Below are 26,872 nucleotides of genomic sequence, written 5' to 3' on the forward strand. Positions count from 1 at the left end.
TCGAGGGTTACTATTTTCTAATAATTTCGATCAAACAACGACGGAATAATTAAGCAGCCCTGACAGCAAATTCCATGGCATCCAAGCAAAGGCATTCGAAACCCCAACAACGTTGTGTGTTTGTCTCTTTTGGCGCGCAAACATTAAACGCAAGCGCTTTCTTTATAATCAAACAGAGGCACAGGCCCATGAATAAATAATTAAACGCCTCTAAGTATGCTTTTAATTTGCTAGGACGCACTCAAGTCGCATTTACGGGTAAGTGGGTTATTGGCTGACGTTAAGCACTCACTAAAACAATAACTACAACAAAAAAAAAACAACAACAACAACAACGACAATAACAACAACGTCACACTTGAACTCTAATAATACGCTTAAAAAGCCCAAAGTCGGTCACTTCGTCAATCGGTCGGCAGTCGAGCAATCAGACAGTTGGACAACCCGCTCGCTGTTAATATCTTATTTCCCTCCCTCATGACCACTTGGCGCCGTAGCAACCACGACCTAACACAACGAAAAGCTTTTTCAACTGATTCAAGCAAAGAGAACGCAAGCAAGAAAAGCTCTTCCGTTTAACACGGCAAGAAATTGCGTGGAAGAAAAGCTTTTTAATGTACTGTTGACAGCTGCCTTTGTCTAATAATAAAAACTCGCAGTAATTTTTAATTTTTAGATCTTTAATATTTATTTAAATAAAATTCTGTGATACAATTTTTAAACTGACTATCGAAATGTTTATTTTAACACAAATGCTTAATACGCCATGAGTTTTTGTTAATACGCTAGCCGCAATTTGCTCAGTGTTCAGTTTGCAGCCCTAGTCGACCGACCAGCAGCTCTCTTTTACGCGCTAGCACAGAGAACGACAGGAACGAACAGTTTCAGTTATAGTTAACGCGTCGGCCGCAGCACAACGCAATAACAGCAGGCGGATTAAAGTTGAGTGTCCAAACAAGCAGGCGAGCGAAAGTAAACTGCGACAAACAGAGACAGAGATAGAGAGAGAAAGAGTGTGGCAGAAGTAAATCGCAGTCAGCGCCACTGTTTAGTCCTGTGTTATCAGTCGAGGCAGTGGCAGCGACAGCGACAGCGAGCACCACGCATCATAACGTTGACGGACGACAAGTTGGAGTGCAGGTGGCTTAGCCGGCGGCAAAAGGCCACAAAGACCAAAGTAAATTATCCACTTAAGAGCTAAAATACATTTTTCCTATATATGTATGGGTGAAAAAAAAAGAAAGTATTTTGTTAAGCGCTTGTCTTATGTACCCATAATTCTGTTTGAGTGTGAGTGTGCGTGCGTGTGTGTGTGTGTGTGTGCTTAAGTGTGAGCTTACCTTTGTGTCTCTATCAGTTTGTGTGTGTTTGTATACATCTATTGCCGCCTCTCAATTAACGCCCCGGACAGAAGGCGTCAGAGCCTTGAACCTGGTGCTGTCGGTTTGTGTTTGGTTGTTAGCTGCATGTTAAGCCAATAAATGGCATTAAATTAAAACGAAACACACACAACCCCAAATGAAACCCGACACAATGAAACAAAGGGAAACGAGACGACTGCCCACTAATGGACTTTCTTAGTTTTCACTTTCAATAAACGAAACCAAGAGCGGAAGCAGCTGCAACAACAACAGCAGCAACAACTTGGCGAATAATAATAATAAGAACAAAGAAAACAACCAAAGGAGGTGAACAGTAGCTGTCGCAATTAAAATTTCATTTTAATGCCCTATTTATGCACATGAACATGTTCAATGCGAATTTCAAGTAAATTCCAAAGAGTGGGTGTTTTTTCTATGTGTATGTGTGTGTGTATGTGTGTGTGTGTGTGGTTGTAAATCTATTTCATCTTTGGCCATTTGGGCAGGCAGAGCACGTAGCACGTACCGCGCCAAAATAACACGAATCCGGATTTGGTATTTGTAAACAAAGTCACTGGCAGTGAACACAACACATCAATATGCAAAGAAATAAACACATTTAGCTAACAAACAACAGGTCAAATTCAAATTCAAACTCAAAATGGCTTTTTACCTGTTTTTTTTTTTGCATCTTTTGCTTGATTTAAAATAAATTTGCCGCCTGTCGTCGTCGCAGCCGCTGCGTTGCGTGTTTTGCGGCTGCTGCTGCTGCTGCGGTTGCTTTACTGCTTGCTGCACATGTTGGAAATGCTGAGATGTGGCAATTTATTTATACGATTTATGTTATTTTTGGCCCAAAGCAGTCGGCGGCAAGTGTATTGCACGCAGCGAAATCAGTTCAAGCTGCCAGTTTTCATTATATACAAAACAGCATATAGAAACATGCATACATACATCAATCCATACATACAAATGTATATATATATGTATATATACCCGCTATGCAGTGGCAAACCTATGACAACACGAAAAAACATATACGTACACTGCGGCAGGCGACACACTTTTCAAATTTCAATGGGGAACTTCAGCAGAGGGGGTGGCAACACTTTACGCCGCACAGCGAACAACGGGAACAGTGACAGTCAGCAAAACAACAATAGCAACAAACACAACATCAGTTGACATTAGGGAATTGTCTTGGGTTGGGCGCGCTAACAAATTTTCAGCAGCAGCAGTTGAGCTTAAAGTGCATGGCCAAGGCACATACACACACACACACACAGACTGACAAGATCTAACACATATACTAATACATATGCATAACGGTATATGTATATATATAGCTGAAGCGCGCTTCTGTGCGCTTCTGTTTTTACGAGCAGCCCCAGCAAATAATAGCATTTTATGCTCTCTACACAATTTTAACAGCAATACACAGAGCAAAAATTGCAGACCGTATAGGAAAATACAAAAATAAAAAACAGCACAAACTGAATAATAAAACGCGAGAGAAGTGCACAACTCTCTGCTTGATGGCGCCACTGAAATTCAACTGATATAAGCAAGCCATTTGCAGCTAGCACACATATGCATTAAATGCAACAAAATGTATCTGAAGCACACAGTTTCAGATTGCAGCTTAAGGTGCGATTGCTGATTTATTTATATAATTAATTGAGTTTTAAATGACCCGAAAGCTTCTCTCTTTTCTCGCCAAACCGCACGCAGAGTGTACGACAAAGTTGCGATAAAGTTGTTGCTGAATTAAGTATGAGGCTGGGGCGACACGTCTTGTGAGGTAAACTGACCTGCCAGCTGAGAGCACGCCAGCTAGCACAAATACACGGACAGACACGGCACACTCGCACATAGTGAGTGGGGCACACGCACACAGCGCCAATTGTCTGGGATCGCAATTTAATGTTGGCACAGCTGATTGATTTATTGTCTGTTCACTGGCTACCGCAAACACCAGCGCACACAACCAATCAAACAATAACACGAATTGTATAACGCAAAAAATAACAGAAATACAAAATGCCAAAAGTCCTCGGTAAGCCGCAGTCGCAACAAAACGTATGCAATAAAAACAAAAAACGAGAATAACAAAATACGAGTACACACACACTAACACACACACACACAGGGAGACACGCACATCAACATATTGAGTCGAAGCATTAGACATGCAAGCGAAAGGGCTATTGTGTGTTTGTATGTGTGAAGCGTGCGCTTGTATGCATGCATGTATTGTCGCCATAATTAACGGGAGAAACGACGACGCCAACGCTGACGACGGCGACGGCAACGGCGACGACGTCAGCAACAGCGCTTACCAGCCGCCATTTTAATTTTACGATAACTGCTTTCACCTACTTGTTTTCCAGCCATTGGCAGCGGAGTGCATGTGCCCACACACACACACAAACACACACACACACATCCGTCGAGTAGCACAAATTTTCTCGCAGTGCGTCACCCAGCGTTAAACAGTTGGAAATACTTATCTAGCACGTCAGCAGCGTGCTTAGCTGCTCCTCATTTCTATATAATTTCATTATTATTTGTATTTTTGGGGTGTCAAATGAAATTTTCTTTGAAAATTTACATTTAAATTGCGAGCAGAATGTCTGTGCTCAGTTATAATGCACATTCTGTTGAAATTTGACCTCGCGCGTGCTTCAATTTTAATAGTCGCATTCACACATAAATCCTGGGACCTTTGGGTCGTGCAGCGTGATGTCAAGTATTAAGTTAATTGAATCCCTATACGGTAATCCTTTTTTGCATACAGTATATACAGTGCCTGTATTTATTATAATTGCATTATACTATATACACCTAAATTCCGTTTAAAAATGCCAAATCATTTTGTTAAGCTCGCTCACAATTTACGAAAGTAAACTCATTGACAATTACATCAATTAACTTTGCCCTTTGGGTCGCAATGTTCCGCTGGCTGTAAATGCCATGTGACAGTTTAATGATGCCACGTACAGCGATACACACATCGTAGCACACACACACACACACACACACACATGCATACACCCACACACACCCACTAGTAAGCAGATAGACGGACGGACACACAAATATACCGTCAGGTAGCAGTCGTTACATACGTGCGCTCGTAAATCCCTGGACGACACATGCAGCTCATGCCACGAGATTCAATCAAAGAGAGAGACAGAGAGAAAAATAGGGAGACAGAGAGAGAGGGAGAGAGAGAGAGACGTCGTACACCGCACTTAAGCTACTTAAGCAACTTAACCAACTTAAATATATCAATATTTAATGTGGCCTCTTTTCTCATTCTTTTTCACATTCATGAATTATTCCTCTGGGAATTGGATTTGTATGTTTCTTTTTATTGGGGACAGGCATGATGAATGTGAGAAATTTTCTAACTTGAATAAGACAAGTTGCATATTAAGCACCTTAAGTAAATTCTTATTCATGTCGTTGACGGCCAATTATATTTAAGCTTCGCTGAGCAGCTCACCTAATTTGCCCTTAACTAATTATGAATTAACTATTTGCAATAACCTGTTGTACTCCATGTTTCTATATATATTTATATACATATCTAAAGTTTAAAACTATTTTCTTATTGTTATTATATTTTGTGTACTTTTGTTCATTTTTTAGTTTGTTTCTTGTGTCCTAGAACAGTCGCACAGATGCTTCTCATTTTATGTAATGACAAACATATAATAGAAACTCATTCATTTTATCTCTTACAATAGAATCATCTGTAATAAATAAATATGCAACTGTCATTGAAAACATGAAATGTGTGTATTTAACAATGTAAACCACAGACAGACAGCCATTCAAAAATTTTCCAGTGGTTAGGCCCAGACTACAAGGGTCTATGAACACAAATGGCTACCATTCACACACTAATACACACGTAAAAACATTCACGCATGATCGAATGCCTTGGAAACCCAATTGCGTGCCACCGCAAACGTTTGAAACTCAACATCAAATGCAATAAGAATAGAAATAATGTATTGTAAAAGCCCACAAGAATAGTGTGTGTATTGTGTGTCAGTGTGCGTACGTGTGTGTGTGTGTGTGTGTGTGTATAACTGCGTGGCGTATGCGCAATGTTAGCCTGAAAGTATGCAGCGTTCTGTTTGTTTTCAATTTGAGTAATGAACATGAAAATACAGTTTGCTAGATATGGTATACATGGACAAGAATAGGTGTATGTATATAGCAGCATATATGTATAAGTAGCAGGGCAAGCTTTAAGTTGAGTAATTGTTATCCTTTACTATGGTAATTGTAATGTATGCAAATGAAAAACAATTTGTCTAATTCGTTTGGCATAACGCTGCCGGGAAAGCCCATTAATAATCCAACAACTTTGATTTATTGCAGCTGCTTGGCCAACAACAAAAACGACACCAACATCAGCAAAATTAGCAACAACAGCGGCAACAATAACACATTAAGAGCGGCAACAATAATTAACAGCAACGAGCAAAAGCGAAATGAACGCAAAATAAACAGAGAATTGAGAAAGAAAATAAATTCGAAAAAAAACACACACAAAAAACCATACACAGAAAGAGGGTCGCAAAACAAAGGCGAAACTTGCTGCTGCTTAAATGATTTGGCAATTAAGCCAAAAATTGGTAACAAAATGAGCAATGCATAAGATTAAACAAGGAACAGCAAGAGCAACAACAACAACAACAACAAAATCAACAGCAGCAGTAAACCAAACAAGCAAATTGTGGACGCGAAGGGCGGCGACGACAGGTGGCATATTGGCCCCCCGCAGCGCCGTCGCCTTCTCGTTGAATTAATTTCAACTGGTGGCGCAAGGCAACAGTCGAAAACAAACAACAACAACACGTAAATTAGCTGCTTGAAAACCCAAAAGTTGAAATTGCTGAACTGTAAAGCTGAAAAACACTTTTCACAAAACTTTCCCACATAAAATCAACGACTGTCAACTTGCGACTGTCGACTGGCGTTTGGCGTTTGGCGTTTGTCGTTTGTCGTTTTTTTTTTATTGATTTTATATAAAGGCAACAACAACAGCAAATGGCATTGAACGGCAGCAAAAGAAATAAACAAAAACAAAAGGCAAACGCAATGTGAATAATTTTACTCAATTGTAGCACGAAACAGTAAGGAAAAAACAATTTATATATATAGATAAAGATAGAGCAAATAAAACTCACATATTTCGCCCCACTTAAACAATGCCCTCTGATGATTCAGGACAACGCGCACACACACACAGTTCACAACATACACACACAGACAACAAGCCCGTAAAAATGTGCTATAAAAATAAAAACGCATAAATATCAACAACAAGAACAGAAAACGAAAGAAAAAAAAAACGCTAAAGTTCAAACTAAAGTTGAAAGTTTGTGGAAACTTAACCAAAAGACGAAACTAAGAGGGCAAAAACAGTTACAATGCTTAATTGGCCACGACAATAGGATAAAGCCGAGCAGAGCAGAAGCAACAGCAGCAGAAACGACAAAAGCAAGACTGATTTTTATGTTTTTAGTTAGCGTTACTCTTAAAAAACTATAAAAAAAAAGTGTGCCACTGGCAACAACAAAATGAAAACCGACTGTAAAACAAAAAGCTAGGAAAACTCAACACACAACGAACACGACCAACGAAACGGAAACCATACGAAATCCGATTTGGGTTCACCTTATTATCAACGCCATCATCAACGCCATCATCAACAGAAACAGAAATAGCAAAAACAATAACAATAACAAAAGCAACCACAAAAAAAGCACCTGAAACTGAAACTGAAACTATTGAAGCGCAATGTTTTTATTCATTGCCGTCCTGTTTGTGAATTCCTGTCTAGCTGGTAAGTACCCTCAATGCACTCGCAGAAAATGAATTTAAAAAAAGAATTGGTGATTTTTTTTGATAAGGTGTTTTTTTATTTCTTGTGTACTCAAAAATATTTATCATCAGCGAGAGGTTCACAGCAGCCGTTTAGTCAGCAATGAATATATTTAAATATATAAAATAAAATAAATAAACAAAGAAAAGTAAAGTGCTCAGCACTTTTTGTATTTATTATTTTTAAATAAATTAAATATTTGGCAGAAACATAGAAGAACCTTAATATTAATTGCAAGTCAAAATATATTTTTTATATCCTTATTTTAAATTATATGAAAATGGATCCTGACATAAGAAATATCAGGCTTCTCTCGCCAGACCACTGCCTTTTTTCATGTGTATTTTGCATTTGTTCTCATGCCAAGCTTATCCTTAATATCTGCATACATATCTATATCCAATTATAGGCCCCTTACCAGCTACACCGGAAAACATTACCGTTACGTTTCTAACGCCCACCGCGGTGCGTGTTTCGTGGCAAACGCAGATCGATCTGAGGGCGCATCCCATTGACAAATATATTGTTACCTATAAGCCCACAGATGACAGGTAAGTACCTCTGGCATTCTTACAAATTAACTGCCCCTCTTACCAACCCAAACACACTTACACACACACACACTCACATCAAAAACAACCCACGACCCCCAGGCCAGAAACCACGTTCTTAAGCTTAATACAGTTCAAAAAGTTGCTGCAATTATGCAAAAAGGCGTCGCTGGCTTAACAATATTTTATGCAATTGACAGGCTCAAAGTTTCCTGTTGGTTTTTCTGTGTGCGTCTTGTGTATGCTGCCTGTGTGTGTGTGTGTGTACACTGTGTGTGTGTGTGTGTGTGTGTAATGGCCCTGAGCTAAATAACGACGCAAGTTAACAGCCGAACGCTGAAGCAGGAGAAGCGGAGAGCAAATACAATGTTAAAGCCAAAATGACCGCGTCTAAAGGAAAAGTCTGAAAAGAAAAGCAATAGCCGCATGTACTTCAAGTGGCCAAAGTTGTTTTACACTCAAAAAACACACCAACTTAAGACAGATTATAAGTTAAATGGCAATAAGGAAGAAAACAAGAGAGAATGGGAGAATATTAGAGAACGCGTAGAGAGTTTTAACATTCATTCATCTTCAATTCATTATTATTTCATTACTGTTTTAATTATTATTAACAACAAACTTAAACTTGATAGATTTGAAATACATGCATACAAAATGTATTTGAAAGAATAACACACATAGCTTTCTGACAGTGTATTGCACTACAGGAACGTCGAAAGCAACAAAGTGGAGACTGCGGAATAGGGGGAGAGAGCAGGAAACACGTAGAAGGCAAGCACAGGAGAGGGAGGAAGAACAAAACATGCTTGTAATCGTAATATTTTTCCTTTAACCGCCAACTGTGGCTCTCCTCTCCCACTCCGTCTCTTTTTCTTCCTTCTCCCTTCTCGTTTGCACCCTCTCTTGATTTAACTGCGATTTCTTTGGGCTAAAGGAAACAAAAATGGTAAAGTGGCGTTGCATATTTCGACTAGGAGTCGAACTGCGACCAGGAAGGACTTTGCTAACGACTGCAAAGTAAGGACTTCCGCTTTTTCCATTTTCGCTGCGGAGAGACGTGGCAGGAGATCTCAATGTTGGAAGGACATTGGAATGCCGTGCTGTAATAAGTTAAGTGCTCGGCTTTTGTGACTTTTTGACCACTGCTGCAGTAGCGTGGCTGCTGCCGAGTCCTGCCTCCATTGTGTGTGTTGTTGTTGCCGTCTCTGTTGTTTTTGTTGGTCAAGGTGTTTTCAATTTAATGGCTGCTGTTGCGTGTGTGCGAGTGTGTTCGACTGCAGGCTCGTGCTTGTCTTTTAGTGTTCTATTGTTGTTCATATTGTTTCATAAAGTTCACGCCTATATTAAAATTTTATTACGTTTATTTCGTTGTTTTTTTTTATTTTCTATTTTCTATTTTTTTTTTTGTTTGTTTCTTTCCATTGGTTTCATTGCAAATGGGCCGACATTATTTATAAGTCAGTTGGCTTTTTAACATTTGTGTTTTTCTTTACTATCGATTTTTAGTACTCGCACTCGTTGCGGAGTAGGGGTTAGTTTTAGGAAGGGGGACGTGTCTGTTTGTGTGCCTGTTTGTGTGTGTGTGTGTGTGTGCGAGTATCTTCCAGCAGTTTTCCGAGTAAAATTGTGTTGATGAATAATGTATGATTAGCACATAGACAAGTCGACGATGACTCGACTCACTAAATGGGCTTATAACGTACTCACAGCTCACCACCGATGGGACTAGCCAGCAGTCAGACACACAAATGGAAATATCTATATCTATATAAATGTATGCCCTTGCGTCGGAGTCCGGACAGACGGAACATTACCTATCTGGAGCTGCATACATTTGTAGTGGGTTTAGAAAGCTCATTTATTTGTACAATGTCTGATGGCCTGGCGCTGGATACGTACTTCAATTTGTCAAGAACCACCAATAACAATAATAATTAATAACAATTACTGTCCATTCAACTGTCCGGACACTATATGAAGTGCTCGGGCATACTCCAATCAATATATGTTAATGTATTTGTAGTATTTTCAGATTATAATGTGTTGAAAGTGCAGCCACAATACCGAGGATTTAGCTTTTCCACATTTATTCACAAATATCGAGGATATGCTACTGACAGTTCCAAATTATGTAAAATACAGAAAAGGCCAAAAGTCAAGGCCCAATTAAATGTGCTACACAATTTTCTTATTTCCATAGCGTCCTCCACTTCCTTTCCACTTTATTCCTGTCCATAGTCTAATTGGCTTGATATTATCTTGCATGTAGTTTCATGGCAATCACTTAATTTCCTCTTTATGTTCATGGAAATTTAAGCAACTGCAGCACATGACGTATACATAATTTCACTTTTTTACTGCACGTTAAATACAAAAGTTGCCATGAAAAGTTGGTCAACTACGTGGTATACGGCTTGGCATTCGACGGCAGCTGAAGTTTGCAGAGGGTTTGAGTTTTACTCGATATTTGTTCATAAAAAATTTAAGACAGCATTCCAGATACTGCTGATTGGAAACATGAAACTTTCATTAGATATGCAAACTATGAGAGTAACTACATTCTCAAACGTTTTGGCTTCTACATTTACAATTAAGAGTTGTCAATTTGAGTTGTCAAAAATCTATTACTATTTTACTTGTAAGCTTGAAATATGACTCAAAAATGCTGTATGATGGTAAATATTTGTTAAAAGCCATTTCTGACATTGTTGTTTGAGTAAAATAATAAAATTTGAGCTTTATAGCGAAAGAACAGAAAAGTAGATAATATTTTATACTATTATTAATATTTTGGTATATTTCTAATCTAATCTACAACATAAAGAAATGTTTATCAACGGATGTATTTGTATGCGGTAGATTTCAGATTAGAAATCATTTGCCTGAGCGAGCCACAGGCCAATAAAGCTGATACCTGATTTAGAACAAAGTTTCTGGCTTGGCTAAAAGCTGCACATAAACTGCATCAATTTTATAGTCGAGTGTGTGTGTGCACGTGTGTGTATGTACATGACATCAAAACACAACTAAAACTTTGTATTCCACTCATGCGTGTGTCGCAATTTCGAAAATATGAGAATTGTTCGGCTTATGGCCAGAAAAAAAATTCAAAACAAAACCCAAACCCAATGTCCATCATAAGTTATTAAAAATGCCAAGTTGAGTGAATTCCACTAGCTGCGCACATTTACTCACAGGTGTGTTACACATATATATGTGTATATATGTATATATATATGTGGCTTGAATTTTCAATTTAGAGTTTGGGTAATGGACATGGTTTTTTCGAAAGCCGCGCGCTTTGTGAACTGATTGTTTATTTAATAGCAGTGAAAATCCGTTGTCCTGGAACTTTGCCATAAAGGGGTGCCAAAAAAAAGGGTGCAGAGAAAAGAGGATGAAAAAATTAAACGTGAAATTAGACAATGCCGGAGCATTACACATTTTTCATTTTAAAGAGCAGCTGTCTGCATTGAGCACACACAGTACATATACATATATGAGAGACTAATTCCCCAGTGCATTTCGAATACCAATAAGCCACCCAATCAATTCACCAACCACCCAGTGGCCGCAGAAGGGTTGGCGTGCGTGCAAATTGCGGTTAACGGTTGCCGAAAGCTCCGCCATGAGGCTCAGCGGGTGCTCCTACTCAGACCAAACCTAGTTTCAATTTACTCAGTTGCATGGCATTTGATTTGGGCCCCCTCAAGCCACATTTGGCCGTTAACTTTTAGAAGCCAAACTTTAGACGTTGTCACATATGTTGTTGCCTGCCGTTTGGTTGCCTGCAAAGTTTACATAAAGTGGCCAAAATAAAAACAAAGTATATTTTATGGGACTTAAGTACTACGTGGGGCATATGGAGTGTGCATTCAAAATGTATCTTTACCTAATTTGATGATTATGCTGGGAATACAACGGATTGAGATCACGGGGACAAACTTTGAGAAACAGCTTGGCAAGTGAATGGCATTTATGGTAATCCAAGATAACATCTTGAAATTTGGTGAATATATAAAGAAAACCTAATCATATTCAAGTGTAAGTTCAGTTTCTGCATCTTGCTTTCAGGACTTTGTGAAGAAATCATATGTCGACTCGACCATTTTTCCTTTGATCAACATTCTTTAATATTCTGTAAAAGACATGATATTCAAGCATATTCCTAATAAAAACTGCGCTTTCGTATCATCTTCTTTGAAGTAAAAACAAATGGATGGATGGAAAAAGGATCATCAATCTAAGTTTTAACCAGAACCGAATAATTCGCTTTTCCAATTAGAAAGTAACTAAGCTTTAAACTACAAATATTGCATTTGATATTACCATGAAATCGCACAGTTCTCAATTTGGTTTTCAGCTTAAGGAATATATTTGAGGTATTAGCGTCAATGATTAAAAAGCTGAGAATTAAGCTAAAATACAGTTTCTACAATTGTTTTGACTTTAGAGAATATTTCGCAGGGTATTTTAGAGTCGTTGTGTGTTTTGATATGTGTGCAAACTTGGCGTTAGTTTTTTTCGTTTTTATTATATTTTTTTTTTTGTATTTTTGTTATGGCTGCAGACAAGACAAAAGGCGAATAGCGTTTGTTTTTGGGCCCTATTGGCTGTTGGTCGATTCCACTGGGGCCCATTGCGACATTGTGTGTACGTTTACACCTGTGTCTGTGTGTGTGAGTGTGCAACTGTATGTTCTGTATGAATAATGAATCATTTGCCGGGCTATTGTAAAGCGGCCGCGTACCAGGAGACATTGCACAAAGAGGCCAACAGTCCAGGCAACTCTCCGGCCTGGCCACGCACTTGTTACCACACACACACTCATATATCACTACACTACATACATATATGTACATATATATATATATATACATATATAAGCAGGCGTAATAGGAGCTCAATTGCGGGAAAATCTAGGACATGTTTGGCTAAGTGACAAAGTGAAATATTGGACCCATGCTGTAATTACGGCCCACGGACCCGACCTCATATTTCACCGTCTGCTCGCAACTAAGTATTTATTGTAGTGTGTGCAATTAGCTACATATACACTCTTACATACACACACACACACACACACACACATACACATACACACACATACACACACTCACATACCGTCACTCACACATCTTGTCACACTTAGTTGCCGTTCGAGAGTGGTAATTGAATTAATTTAAGTTACAGGGTTGTACAGGACGTTGCCGGTAGCAGCGAGGCCATTGTCCTGGACCGTCTGTTACCCAGCACACAGTATTCTCTAGCCGTCACCGCCATCTGGATGGGTAAGAAATATCGCAGTCAGGGCCAGATCAAGTTTCGTACAATGGGTAAGTTCTATGCCCCAAGCTAAAATCCGTTTTCAGTTTCCAGTTGAGCTGAAACATCTTTTGTAGATCTGCCAAAGAACACATCACAGCAGGATTTTCCGCCGGGCATCTATGGCAATGGGCGCAATGGCTCCGCTGGCAATGGCAGCTCGTTTGGTGACGATGTCACCTCCACGGCGACCAATACACTCACCCACAGCACCACCCGAGAACTGCCAACGGTAAGTGCAGATTTCAAAATCCATAAGGCTTATCATACATTTGTTAAGAGATGGAAGAGTATAGATTTTGTATTGTACGAATCCGAGTTAAAGTTTTCTAGAAGAAGTTGTCTAACAGGGATATATGTATATATATATATATTATGCGATAACCTTTTAAACTCTGAGATATTCAACAAAAGATATCCACTTGAACAAAATCAATATACATTTTATAAGCAATGACTTTTAATTACAAGTTGGTCATCAATTAAAATTCCATTTGTCCAACAGATACGCGGCGTAGAGATTGGCATTGTGCTCATTGTGCTGATGGTGTGGGCGGGGGCCATAGCGCTATTCTTCAATCGGTGGGGCAAGATTCGAATGCTGCTGCCCTATCAGCCGGATTATAAGCACGAGCAGCTTAAGGTGCCGGGAACAGGAGTGTGCACAGCCAGTGGCTGTAATGGCCAACATTCGCATCAGGTATGGATTATACTGGAATATCTATATATATATATATATATGTATGTATATTTATATATATATATATATGTGCGTGGGGGAATATATTGTAAAAGAAATGACGCGACGTTTATTGTGGAATGTGGGTTAAGCAGGGGAAACACATTGGGCTGGGGTTTAAGTATTTGTGTTAATGAGCGCGAACTGAACTTTAACTATGTTTCATTTCTGTTATGCTTTATTTATAGAACCTACACCCCGATTTCTTTGTCAAGGTATTCAAAATATTTAATTTCTCAATTACTTACTGCATACGAAACATATTTTTTGCATTTCATTAGCTTTTGCATCAAGACAATTAATAACAATTTAAATTTTCATGAAATTATCTACAAAAGCGCACGATTTTCTTTAACTAGTGCACACAGCCCCGCCCCTTTCTATCGAAACGCCCCCTTTGTCTATATACAAATTTTGCTCTCTGAGAAATAAGTACTTTGACTGCTTATTCGCCACTTTATATTTTATAATCTTGAATGTTTGACTACTAAACAGATCGACTTCTATATATATATACAGAGATATTATCTATATCCGGCCCATTCGGTAGCAAATTAAGAAATACTTTGTCTTTGTCTGATTCACAACTACTAATCAAATTATAATTTGATATCTTGTCCACATCTATAGCATACTTTTGTGGGCGCATGAAATATTTCAATTGGGAATAGTGTAAATTTTCTCAAAAATGTCTTAAATGATGTAAATGGTTTTTTTAGAAAGCGTTCTTTATATGTAAATTAGGTTTCACTGCTTTTCTACTTCTTACCTTATTATTTGCCAATAGATAAAGCTTTTTCTAGTTCCGTTACGTTCGATCTTATTTTGTAGAATATGCTTGCGCTCTTTCAAAACAAAGTATAATTTTTAAAGAGTGCTGTGGCTTCGGTGTGCACCGAAGATGGTTTTTACCTTCTTCTTCTTCTTCATCTTAGATACGTGCTTCAACTTCCTCCAATCAAAATATACATATATACATAGTCACATTTAGAACTGCACTCAGGCGGTTGACCCTTGAACCTGTTCCACAGACCCTTGTGTATATGTTTAAAGGTTCCGAGCATGGAAAATGTTTGTGCATAACCAAACCGTATCCAAGTCAAGTCAATCCCATTTGCATTTCCTATACATAGTGTTTAAAACATACAATATTTCGTAATTAGTTTAGCGGTTTTGGTTTTCAGCTTTTTGTTGAGCTTTGTTGAGGTTAGATCTTTTCAATGACATCACTGACAAATGTTCCTTAATTCCACACCCTTCCACTTATGGCTCGCTGTCGCCTGCTCTCTTGTGCTCGCCTGCTGCCGCTGCTGCTCTCTCTCTCTCTTTCCCTCTCTCTCTCTCTTTTTCTCTCTTTATCTCTCTCTCTCTCTGTTTTTGGCTGCACTCAGTGCTTGCCGCGCTGCGAGGGTTGCGGAATCTTCGATCGTTGCTTTCAGTATCCGCGCAGGGAACTGGAGCGCGACTGTGGCTGTCAGTTTGCTCTGCTGCACAAAGCGGATGTGGAGAGCTAGCAACCAGTGCATCGTGAAACGCCTACAACGCCCACAGCGGCAGTTAGCCATAGTCATAGCCATAATCATAGCCATGACACGCCAACCAACACCTATATGCGCGGACCCAGCGTCGACAATCAGTCCATTGTGAACGCCAATGTGCTGGAGCATGTGGATAGCATAGATAGTGCCGTTCTCGATAGAGATGACGTGGAAGACAGGGCGAACGCTTGCCAGCAAGCAGAGGACGAACAGCTGCTGCAGAGGGAGCCAGCAATGGTGCTAGCAGCACTTCCAGCACCACCCCAGCGCATGTTGCCCCTGTCGGTCAACAGTCAGGCGAAACAGCGTCGATTTGCTCAACAGCGCAGCATTTTGAAGAACTCACAGGAGCGCACCTTTGTCGAGGAGAACGAGGTGCTCGAGGCCAAAAAGCAATTGATATTGCGCCGGCGGCGCCTCTTCAGCCATTATCGGCAATACGATCAGTGGCGACGGCGACAATTCAGCTATGATCCCAGTTACTTTCGCCAGCCTCCGATACCGCCTAGAGCGCTGGCATACGCTGATTATGGGGCACCTGCAGCCGGCACTACCGGTGTCGGCATCAACATTGACGGCGTCGGCTCCACATCCCAATTCGCTGCTGGCAATGTTGGGCGACGACGACGACATTACCGGCGGCAGTATTCGTGCGCCGATCGCAGTCGAGATGGATCGCGCGAGAGTCGCGGATCCTCGCCACTGCAGCTGCAGAAGTACCACAGCATGGTCGCCAGCGATACCATACGCACCGAATCGTCCATGCTCAATCCCAGCAACTACAGTGAACCAGCCAGCGTAAGTGCTAAACGAACCGAACCAACAAAATAACGAATCGTTTATTCGTTCGATCGTTCGTTCGTTCGTTCATTTGTTCCGATTCGTTCGATTCGCTCGCTTATCGATACCGATAACTGCACAATCGCCATGCACCTGGTGTTGTACGTTGGGCACGTTAATCGTTAATCGCTTGTCGTTAACCGTTTACCGTTTTGATCGCCAGCCATTTGCAGCATTGAGCAACACTTTAGAGCACCCTTTAAATATATACGCACCTTCCACACAAATAAAACACATCCGTTCAAGTTAGAGAATCAATTCTTGACTTGCGCTTCACCAAAGCACAGCAAAAACACAGCCGCAAATAAAACCACAACACCAATATTATCACAAACAGTTTTCTTACCGCTTTTGTAGTGTTTTGGGCAGGTTGCTTTACGCTTTTCGCTTACTGTTGTTGTTATTGTTACTGTCGTTAATCGCCTCAAGAGGAGTTTTACTTCAAATAGTGCCGTAGTCCATCGTTGAGGGATTATTAGAGTTCCAATTCCTGTACAAATTATGTTTGAGTGTGTAAGTGTGTGTGTGTTTGAGTCTGTAACGTGTGTGTAACGTCTTACATTTCTTCCACCTTTTTCTTGGCCCTCTCTTTATCTGTTTTTCTCTTCCTTCTTTCTCTCTCGCTCTCTTCCTCTATTTAAACATTGCAAATTGCATTGAGAATACAGTTCGACAGCAGTGATTGTGGCAGCACCTTTGCTCACCCACCGTTGCACTGCAATAGCCGCGTAAGAGAAACAACCACATGTCCCAAGAGTTGGCCTCATAAGTGAATGCTTTGCTAATTATCTCTGTATTGCAGCACATCCACATGCTCGCCGAGGAGCATTCCACATCGATATCGGAGCGTTGCACGCGCAGTCGCATCAACTCGGCCATATTCGTATCATCCGAGGGTCGCGGATTCGATTCCATTGAGTTCCTGCGCCGTCACGGCTCACAGAGTGTCCTTTGCCGCAAGGCCAAGAGTGCCGAGAATATTACCGAGAATGGACGCAGGGTAAGCCAGGGTCCGGTTGACCCTTTTTATACCCTTGCAGAAGGTATTAAAGTGCCCATAAGCACAGGGAGAAGGCCATCTCAATTTCTGATCAGGAATTACATAAATAAGGATCGTAATTGACTCAAACGACGCTACAATTTTGAAAGTTGTCTTACTGAATCTTTGGTCTGATCGGTCCTATAAATGATGTAGCCACAGATAAATAAATTTGCTAGCTAAAAAAAAAATAAACATCATATAATTATCACAGAGACAATTATTGACATTTAAATTAGAAGCATTTCGAATTCGCCTTGTAAGGTTCTGCAATTTTTGGCGAGCCAAATAAACCATTTCAGTTTGTATATCATTACCAATTTTATAAATGCTATAATCCTTCATTATACAGAAGAGCCTGCGGCCTTGGCGCACCGATGATGACTCCGTCCAAGAACAGCATCAGCAGCAAAACTCCTCCCAGGACATTGAGCTAAAGGAGTGTGGCATGAACGCTGGTGAGCTACGCACGCTGCCCGTGCTCCACGACGCCAAGCATTCGCCAACAGCTGTGACCAGTTTGCTGGCGCGCTCCTCTGCTATTACCACGGCCAATGTCATTGTGGGCAGCATTTCATTAGAAGCACCACCACCATATATCCAGGACGATGATGCGCACTCCACATCGGCGCTGATCCACAGCGATGTTTCGGCCATAGTACACGACTCACAGGACTCGGCGGAGACGGTCGAGGAAATGGTGAATGTGCCATTATTGGGCAGTGCGACGGCCACAGCCTCCGTTTCGCTCACCTCCACGCCCAGCATGGCCATTGAGGCTAAGCCACGCGTGCTGGTGCATCAACGCTCATCGACGGCTTCATCGTCGCCGCACAGCAGTCCCAAGAATCTGGGCCTCGGTCTCAAGATCATCAAGCCGAAGATCAGTGCCGTGCCAATGGTGTCAGTGTCAGGTCCATCGCCGCCGATTGAAAAGCCACCATTTGCTGAATGCTTGTAACAAATGGCAGCCGAAACATTTATCTAAGCGCGCTCACTCAAGGCAAACTGGACACCCAGACCCAATCACAGATCCAGCACCAGACCCACACACACACGCACACACCCACAAACAGCCATAATCATCACAAACACTCTCAACGCAACCATCCCTGACTCATACGGAAAGGTGGTTAGAAGTATGCCAGCTGCTCAAATAAGTGTTTCGGTAGAGCTGGAGAGGATGAGGACTCGACTCTCCAGGCAGTAGAACTAGAGCTAGAAGTAGAAATAGGCATAAGAATAGGAATAGGCTTAGTTATTGAACCAAAAACAAAACAACAAAAAAGATGAAGACGAAGAAGAAGAAGGTCATCAGCATGCAAAGAAAGCTTTGTATATTCAACAACGACTGAAGTATACACATATAAGAACACAAAACCTATATAGATCATGTTTATAAGGCGTTCTAAGTAGATATACATATATATTTACAACTGATAAATCAGCTTTAACGACAACAAGTAAACTATCAGGCTTTAATATTATGATGAATTTCTGGTTTAACCCTAGTCATAGGCAGACTAATATCCTGTTGAAGAAGTTATATTGTTCCCCTATACCAATCTATATCTATATAGACAATATATTAATAGTTATACTTATAGCCAAACCTTGGGCACTCCAACACATACACACACATCTTTATATGGTATATACACCTCTATAACTATATACATATTTTCACTAGTAGTCTATTCACTGCACTCATTGCAGGTAGTCCAGAAGGAAAACAACTTCAAAATACTGTAGTTGCTTGTAGGCACCGAACATTGAACATCTAGTCAAATTTGTTACTTATACTAACTATACATATACATACTATTAGCTAACATATCAATTACCCACGACCAAAAACGAAACGATTAAAACTGTAAACTAGTCTATAAATTAAAGTCCTACAATGATATTGATTGTAATTATTGTCAAGTAAGAAAGTGCCCAGGATGAGTTCTAAGTGTTTTTAAAACTACTTGTACTTGTACGTTTATGTAGTATATATATATATACACATATATATATGTATATGTATATATATGTAATTTTAAAATATTTACTTCTATATAGACATTAATATACGTATAAATGTAAATGTATGTACCAACTCATGATGTATCCTTGTATTGTATAATCATGCATTTTCAAACAGTTTCACTTGATGTACCTACACATATATACTATACTACATATACATATATACATATGATAGTTTTATCAATTATGAAACTGATGGCAGCGCAGAAATCATTTGCTCTCTCTTCTTTAGGTAGCTCTTGAAACTTTAGTTATGTTACCCAAATTCTCAGAGTAATACTAACTTAAATATTTCGTCTCTACTATATACAAATACTATATACGTGTACTTTTCATGATCTACAAACTCGGTTGAATTAAATCTTATGTAAATACACCCGCACATGTACCTATGAAAGCTCTAAATCCCACTTTGAATACAGATTCTTTACCAAAAACTATAAATATTAAAAAAGTATAAATAATTTGAAAAAAAAATCAATCTGTAAGCCTGAATTGATTGCTTAGTGAATTAACATCTCCACTGGGTAATCGAATGGAACACAAAATGTTATTATTAAGGAATTGTCAATTTATGGTCCAAAGCTACAATAAAAAACAAAAACCATTTAAATGGGACGAAAGTAAGCTTAATTAAGTTATACTTTGTCAAAGTTCAATTCGCTATTAAATAAAAATATGTGGATGTGTATTTTTTGAAATCAATAAACGAAATACATAATTAAAATACAAGATTTGTTTCTCTTTCCTTTTTTTTACTGTTACAAAATGTTTAAAACAGATTTTATACAAATGATTGCATCAGGTTTTTATTGAAAACTTATCCGTAAATTGTAACTTTCAATTACTTTTTTAAAGCTCATTTATCAATTGCTGCTCTTTTCAAAGATGACGCAATGATTGCCCTGATCGTAGTAGCTTCGCCTGAGTACCACACCCTCCACTTGTGACACCAAACGCTCCAGTTCCTGTTCCTCAAAGACGTGATAGTAACGCAGAAAGGTTGTGCGCTGTTTATCTTTGGTTTTCCACGGCACATAGACATCCTGTTGCTGGAACTCGGTGCGGTTTGTGTGCACAGGCAGTGGCACTTGCATCTGCAGCTGTTGCTGCTGATCCATCTCCATGTTTTCCAATTGTTGCGCCAACTTTTGGCGCTGTGCCTGCTCCGTGGTGTGCTGCTTGTTGACGGCTTTATTCTGTCGCAAATATGACGACTTTTTGTCATTCTTTCGCTGATCCTTGGCCCAAACGTAGACGAGTCCCCGACCGCCAGGACGCAGCACACGCGCCATTTCCAGTAACGCTGCCAGCCGCCGATCGCTGCTGGCCAGATGATGAATGACCGCAATGCTGATGCAGCCGTCAATGCTGGCGCTGCGCACCGGCAGCTGCAGACAATCGCAACGAAAGACGCTTTGCCCACGCCCGTTGCTAACGCCCAGCAGACCTTGGGACCGATCGCAGCCGATGCTTAGCAATTGTGGATTACAGCCAAGATACTTGCCATTGCCACAGCCCACATCTAGCAGCACCGAATACGCCTCAAAGCTATGCAGAAACTCGGCAACTTGCGGCCAGGGCGTATGACGCGTATCGCTAAAATGATCAGCGATTTTATCATAAACTTCATGGACATTCTGCTGTTCCAGATGGCTGGCATGAGTAGCCAGCTTATCCGTCACTGCGTGTGGAGTAGTCGTCTGTCGTGTATCACAGAGCATGGGATATTGACAATCACAGGCACCACGACGCAGTCGCCGAAAGGTGAGCGATGTTCTTTTGTTTCGTGCCTGTGTGGTCAGGCTGCCAGCTGGCGTGGGCAGCACATCGATGTGCTTGGGCTTGATGCCGTGTGTCCAATCGTACCGCGACTCGCCGGACATGATCAGGAGGGAGCGTCGTGGCAGCAGCACGTGCACCAGCTCAATGCCACGACGAAAGTCCATGACAACATCAGCTTGCAGAGACAGCGAGAGAATGGGGTCCACAAATGCACTATGCGTGTCCACATGCGGTGGTATGCCCTGACCAGGCTCATACTCATTAACGGTCAATTGATCAGGCAAAAATGTGCCTGAGATTTTAGTACTGTCTAAGCGCTGCCACAAAAAATCACATGCCGCAGGTATGGGCTGCTCCAATGGTTGTGCGGCATCAACATTATTGCTGCCGTAAAGAAACTCATAGCCAAAATGCTTAACGTGCCTGTGCTTCAATGTGTCCTCCGTGCAGGCAGCGCCAGCGTCATCAATAGCAATTGCCTGCAGCAACAGTGCCTCCTCCGCCTCAGTGATAAAGTTACACAGCAACAAGAGTCCATTTGGTAATGGCTTTTGCCAGCCGTTCTCCTCAATCTCCCGTGGCAATTGCAAAACATAGCTAAGATAGGCGACAGCGCCCAACTGACCAATGGTCGCCACATTGTGCATGCCCTCGAACACACGCTGTGCATCCGTCAAGGTGGCACAGCTTATAAAGCAATAGGATTTCGACGGCAGCATCAGCACCTGCGACACTTGACCGCCTGTTGCGGCAGCTGAGGTGAGCAGCGCTTCTTCGGTGAGTCCATTGCTGAGGCCAACGTTGAGTATGGCCAGGTTGAGAGTGGGCGCATCACTTGGAGCGACATTGCAATCGGCTTTTATAATCGCCAAGCAACGTCTTTGTTTTTTCTCCGCTTTCTTGGCTTTGTTTACCTTTTGCTCGACGTGCATTTCACAAATAGTGCCTAAAAAATGCCAATGCCTGAACAGTGTGTACACACCATCATTCATGTGTAGCTAAGTACGCAGTTTATCTTACTCTTTAGCAAAACAAAGGAAACTATTTTTGTTTTTCTCTTTTATGTGGAAATTATTACTTTTACTGCGTTCTGCACGGACAGAGAACTAGGGTAAAATGTTTACAAATATTTGTCTTTAAATTCAAATGCTATTTAAATCGATGCAAATACACCTTTTTACATTTGTATCTTTTTATGACTAACTAAAAGCTTATATTTAGGTATTAAATTCTACCAGACTCTGTCAATCATACTATTATCTTGCGGCTTCTGATTCATCGTTGTCAACTGCTGATGGTAATTGCGCATCTGATTGCTGCGACGCGGTTGTGCCAAATATTCGAACATGCTCTGCAGATGCTGCGACAACATTTTACTCAGGTCGCTGGGCATGGGATCAGTCCAAAAGAAATCGTGATTCAGGGCTGTGTCTGCATCAATGCGTTTCTTCGGATCCAGTGTCAGCAGTTTGTCTAGCAAATCACAGCCAGTTGGATCCTTAACATACGGACGTAGACGCTCCTTGACGCGACGCTTCTGATTCTTTGGCAACTCAATGGATTTGTACAGTTCGAGTTCCTCGACGCCCGGCCAAACGTCTGGCGTAAATGAGCCGCACAGCTGTGAGATGAACGTCAACTGCTGTTGCTCCGTATTGCCCTGCATAATGGGCGAACGTGTCCACATTTCAGCCATGATGCAGCCAGCGCCCCACATATCCACCGGTGGGCCGTAGTTGCGATCACCCAGCAGCAGTTCGGGTGGACGATACCATAAGGTAACCACACGATTTGTATAACGATTCTTGCAATCATTCTTTGGAATGCTAAATGCACGGGCCAAGCCAAAGTCGGCCAACTTTAAGATGCCATGTTTTGTGATGAGCACATTAGCCGCTTTCATGTCACGATGCAGAATCTTCAAGCAAAAATCATACAACAAATAAGCTCAAATTGCCACGCGTTTCTTAGTTGGAATGCCCACCTTGTTGCTGTGTATGTAGTAGAGGCCATTTAGCAGTTGCTGCATAACCTTTTTGATCTCACCCAAGCTGAATTTCACATTCATATTGGACAACAAACCGGCCAGGTCATGCTCACAAAAGTCGAACACCAAATAGAAGGTTGATCTGTAGCCATTGTGGACGGTCGCCTTGGTACGGCAAATCTCAATCAGGTTGACAACATTCTCGTGCTTCAGCAGCTGCAAGATGCGAATCTCGCGCAGAGCCGTAATGGGAAACTGTGAAACGATTTTGGTCAACATTGCAACGATGGCGATGGAAGAATCAGTTACTTACGCCCTCCTTTTCATTATCCATGAGCACCTTCTTCATGGCAACAAACTTTTTGTTGCTCTTCTTTTCGCGTGCCTTGAACACCTCTCTACGAATAAAAAGGGAATTGCTTAACTGCAAGTATGTCAAACACAACTTGTATGACTTACCCAAAGGTGCCCTGACCAATTTTGGCGACTTTCTCATATTTACTGCTCTCGTCGCAGTAGGGAAAGTCATAATCCTCGATATACTTCTGTTTTTCCATGAGCGACATCGTGCGCGACGAGGTACCCGAGGGAGCGCTCGAGGGCGTCGATGTCTGGGGCAGCATGTGGGACATGTGCGCCATTGTGAGATGCTCTTAATCGAAATTAATTCGTAAATATCATTTATTTCAGAATTGTTTTAATATCTGTGGCCACAAAACACAAAACACTCACAAGATACAGCAACAACTGATAATTGCAGCTGGCAAACGTATTGATGTGCTTTGGTACAATAGGTACACACTGTTCATTGTCAGCTGCTGTTTTCATTTCGTTTGGTGTGTGCACACTGGCCAAGTGATATAACCTAGCGAAGCAGATTGCATTTGGATGCGGATTAAAGTTGTAATTTATGAATAAACTATTAAATATAGCAAACGGTGTGCCACGCCAATTTGTGCGTGACTATGCCTTCAAGTCAGATCTGAAAATCAAATGGGTGAGACCGGAGAAGATTTCATGCATCAGGCCGGAGAAGAGCGGCGATCTCGCCAAGTTGCCAGCCCTGAGTGCCAATGAGCTTCTGCCGGGTTACAAGGATTCCAAAGAGCTGGAGAGGTGAGTTGGTTGCTATTGCTGCTCAGGATTGTCGTTAATTCCATTTACGTATTTTTCTAGTGCCGATGAAACAGTGCTATCGCTGTTCAAGTTGAGCAACAATCCGAATCATTTGACCACACGCTATTACCGCGATCAAATGATCAAGGAGGTGCAGCGTCATGCCCAGGACTATGGCTCCATGGAGGCGAAATGTACGTACATGTCCCAATATGCAATAGGCAGATGAACTCTGAATCCCAAAAGCGTATTCATGATTGTCTGTTCCCCAATTGTATTTTCTTTCATGATTCTTGTTACACTACATACAATAACTAAATATCTTTACTTTTTCCGATGACAGTGGCCAAGATGACAGCATCTATACGACGCTATCAGGAGCATATGGAGGCGCATCCACGCGACAAAATGATCAAAGTGCGACTAAAGGAGCTGATCGATAAGCGCAAAAAGTTTCTGAAATACCTGAGACGCTGGGATTATCCGCGCTTCGAGTGGATATTGGAGAAACTGGATTTGGTCTATAAACCACCGCCAGCGCATTTCCATTGGATAACGCGCAAGGAGTCGCTGCAGAAGCTAACCGACATCTACTGCGAGAAGATCAAGGAGGAGCGCCTAGAAGCGTATCACAAAGAGCTGCAGGCTCAGCAAATACCGTATCTGGAGGATGCCATCAAGAAGATGGTATTCGTGCGACAGGAGCAGATCGATTGCGATGTGCCCGTGACTGTGACGGAGCAGCAAATCGAGAATGCGCGGCAGGAGCTGGCACAACTGAAGCAGCTGCGTGAAGCGGAGGCAGCCGCAACACGCAAACAATCGGATGAAACTTTCCATTGATCCCTTAAAGGCTGCATTGCAATAAAATCGTTGGGTGACTTTCTTAAATAATATGAATTTATTGATTATTATGGGGTGTGGTGTTTCAATACATGTCATGGGAAATGGCGCAGACTTAGAAAAATAAATAAACATCAGTTTTTTTCTTTCCCAACAAGGAAAAAAAGAGAAAATAAAAACAAGACAGTAGCATGAATTCTCCAACGGAGATTGGGCTTAGAAAACGTCTAGCGACGAGTTTCGGATCGCTTCTTGTCGCGCTTACTGTTGCTGCTGCTGGAACCGTTGCTGCTGCTGGAACTGCTTGTTACTGAGGTTGTGGATGAGTCGCTAGAGCTGCTCGAGCTCGATGAGGACGACGACGAGTTGGATGATGTGGAGTCGCGTGTGGCTCTTTTACTGCTAGCTGTCGCAGCTGGTGGCTGCTTCTCCCTGCTACTGCTGCTGCTGTTGTTGCTAGTGCCATTGTCCTGTTCCTTGCTTTTAACATTGCTCGAGGTCACTTCATTGTCGCCCCACAAATCGTATTTGGACAAATCACCATCGTCGTCCTCGTCATCGTCTTCCTCCTCGTCGCCGTCATTGACACTGCGTCTAGCGCGTTTTACATCCTCGTTGTTCCGTCCATCCTCATCACTGCGATCGCTACTGCCGCCGCCACCTCTGTCATTATTTTTACGCTTCTTGCGGCGTCCAAACTCATCGTATTCGCTGTCCGAGTCCTGGCGTTCCTTGTACTCCACGACGCCGCGATCATTATAGCCGCCGCCAAAGCCTGCAAATGCATTTCCAGAGTCAATATTGAATCATTGCATATTGGGTGTGCTCTTCTACTTACCTGTACGCTCCTCTACATCGGTAAACTTGGGAGCATTACACATGTTGCAAGTCTGGCGGCGAGCCCAGTTAACATTCGCGCATTTGCTGCATTGCCAGTCCTCGGCACTGAAAAGGCCACGTGACTTGTCTGCGGCCACTTTGCCAATCTCTGTTCCCAGTTTCTTTTTGCTGGAGCTGCTGCTGCTGCCATTTCCCCGCTCCCGTTCCCGTTCTCGATCTCTGTCCCGGTCCAGTTTTTCGGTGGCGTTGCTCTCGCGCTCCCGATTGCATTTATTGCATTGCAGGCGACGTGCAAAGTTCGAATGGCGACAGCTGCAACACACACATACAATGCATAACCAACACACGCACAACAGCCGCGCGCCAAGAGGCGAGCGGATGGAGGAAGAATAAGAGTAACAAAACAACAATTTATTGCATTTGTCTGTTAGGGGAATTTTTGTGAAGGGGGAGGGGGGTAAGAGATTTTTGTGCTGAAGAGGGGTGTAGTACTCTCAAATCCTACGATCCTGGATCGTTACGCTGAAGCTCTACGCGCACTCACTCAATATCTGGACAAATCCAATCGCCAGCCGAGACGCTGATGCCGCCGCCGACGACGCTGCCACCACCACCACCCCCGCAACTGGACATTTTTAAGCTCGTTCTGTTGCCTCTGTTTTTTTCCGGATTGCTGCTGTGAATTGTCTTGGCAAACGCTCAGCAGTTGCTCAACTGACATTTAAAACATTTTTATACAATTTCTGTATATGAATCTTTTTCCGGTTTCGTTCTTTTTTTTGCAATAATTTTTTGTGGCGTTGCTAGTAGGGTTGAAATGCTAGACAAAATGTGGCCAGACTGACGCAAATTGATGCTGCCATTTAAAGTGTGCTGTCGTCGGAACAGTATGGCAAGGCTACCGGCACAACTAAAAAAATGCATTTGTTTATTGCCTATTTATGCTTTCATTCAGATTTTCAAGCA

The 26,872-nt window shown here is 41.6% G+C and overlaps 5 protein-coding genes across 8 annotated transcripts; 2 read left to right on the plus strand and 3 right to left on the minus strand.

The window, feature by feature from the left end:
- Positions 1–7,147: 7,147 nt before the first annotated feature.
- On the plus strand, positions 7,148–19,278 carry LOC6560551 (fibronectin type III domain-containing protein 5). Of its 4 annotated transcripts, XM_032735150.1 has the most exons (9): positions 7,148–7,227; positions 7,676–7,817; positions 13,008–13,156; positions 13,223–13,377; positions 13,651–13,845; positions 14,073–14,099; positions 16,931–16,990; positions 17,065–17,262; positions 17,654–19,278. In XM_032735150.1, the coding sequence occupies exons 1-9, from the start codon at positions 7,182–7,184 to the stop codon at positions 18,260–18,262; spliced, it is 1,581 nt and encodes a 526-aa protein (XP_032591041.1). In that variant the 5' UTR covers positions 7,148–7,181; the 3' UTR covers positions 18,263–19,278. The 4 variants fall into 4 exon arrangements, with proteins under 4 accessions (XP_032591041.1, XP_032591042.1, XP_032591043.1 ...); XM_032735151.2 differs by lacking the exon at positions 14,073–14,099 and having other exon boundaries at positions 13,014–13,156; XM_032735152.2 differs by lacking the exons at positions 14,073–14,099; positions 16,931–16,990.
- Positions 19,279–20,128: 850 nt separating this feature from the next.
- LOC6560552 (alkylated DNA repair protein alkB homolog 8) lies at positions 20,129–22,156 on the minus strand. The gene is made up of 2 exons (XM_001986752.3): positions 22,141–22,156; positions 20,129–22,066 (listed from the first exon to the last, which is right to left on the minus strand). Exon 2 carries the CDS (start codon positions 22,050–22,052, stop codon positions 20,202–20,204), a length of 1,851 nt encoding a protein of 616 aa, XP_001986788.1. The 5' UTR covers positions 22,053–22,066; positions 22,141–22,156; the 3' UTR covers positions 20,129–20,201.
- LOC6559238 (28S ribosomal protein S15, mitochondrial) lies at positions 22,134–25,117 on the plus strand. The gene is made up of 4 exons (XM_001986754.3): positions 22,134–22,231; positions 23,798–24,223; positions 24,284–24,417; positions 24,567–25,117. The coding sequence occupies exons 2-4, from the start codon at positions 24,018–24,020 to the stop codon at positions 25,064–25,066; spliced, it is 840 nt and encodes a 279-aa protein (XP_001986790.1). The 5' UTR covers positions 22,134–22,231; positions 23,798–24,017; the 3' UTR covers positions 25,067–25,117.
- On the minus strand, positions 22,170–23,896 carry LOC6559543 (cyclin-dependent kinase 9). The gene is made up of 4 exons (XM_001986753.2): positions 23,567–23,896; positions 23,421–23,505; positions 23,105–23,362; positions 22,170–23,038 (listed from the first exon to the last, which is right to left on the minus strand). The coding sequence occupies exons 1-4, from the start codon at positions 23,746–23,748 to the stop codon at positions 22,352–22,354; spliced, it is 1,212 nt and encodes a 403-aa protein (XP_001986789.1). The 5' UTR covers positions 23,749–23,896; the 3' UTR covers positions 22,170–22,351.
- Positions 25,108–26,743, minus strand: LOC6559078 (zinc finger Ran-binding domain-containing protein 2). Its single transcript, XM_032733990.1, has 3 exons — positions 26,451–26,743; positions 25,905–26,218; positions 25,108–25,841 (listed from the first exon to the last, which is right to left on the minus strand). Exons 1-3 carry the CDS (start codon positions 26,537–26,539, stop codon positions 25,294–25,296), a joined length of 951 nt encoding a protein of 316 aa, XP_032589881.1. The 5' UTR covers positions 26,540–26,743; the 3' UTR covers positions 25,108–25,293.
- Positions 26,744–26,872: the final 129 nt, after the last annotated feature.

This window comes from Drosophila grimshawi, unplaced genomic scaffold, assembly GCF_018153295.1.
Source record: "Drosophila grimshawi isolate 15287-2541.00 unplaced genomic scaffold, ASM1815329v1 contig_1367, whole genome shotgun sequence".
NCBI lineage: Eukaryota > Metazoa > Arthropoda > Insecta > Diptera > Drosophilidae > Drosophila > Drosophila grimshawi.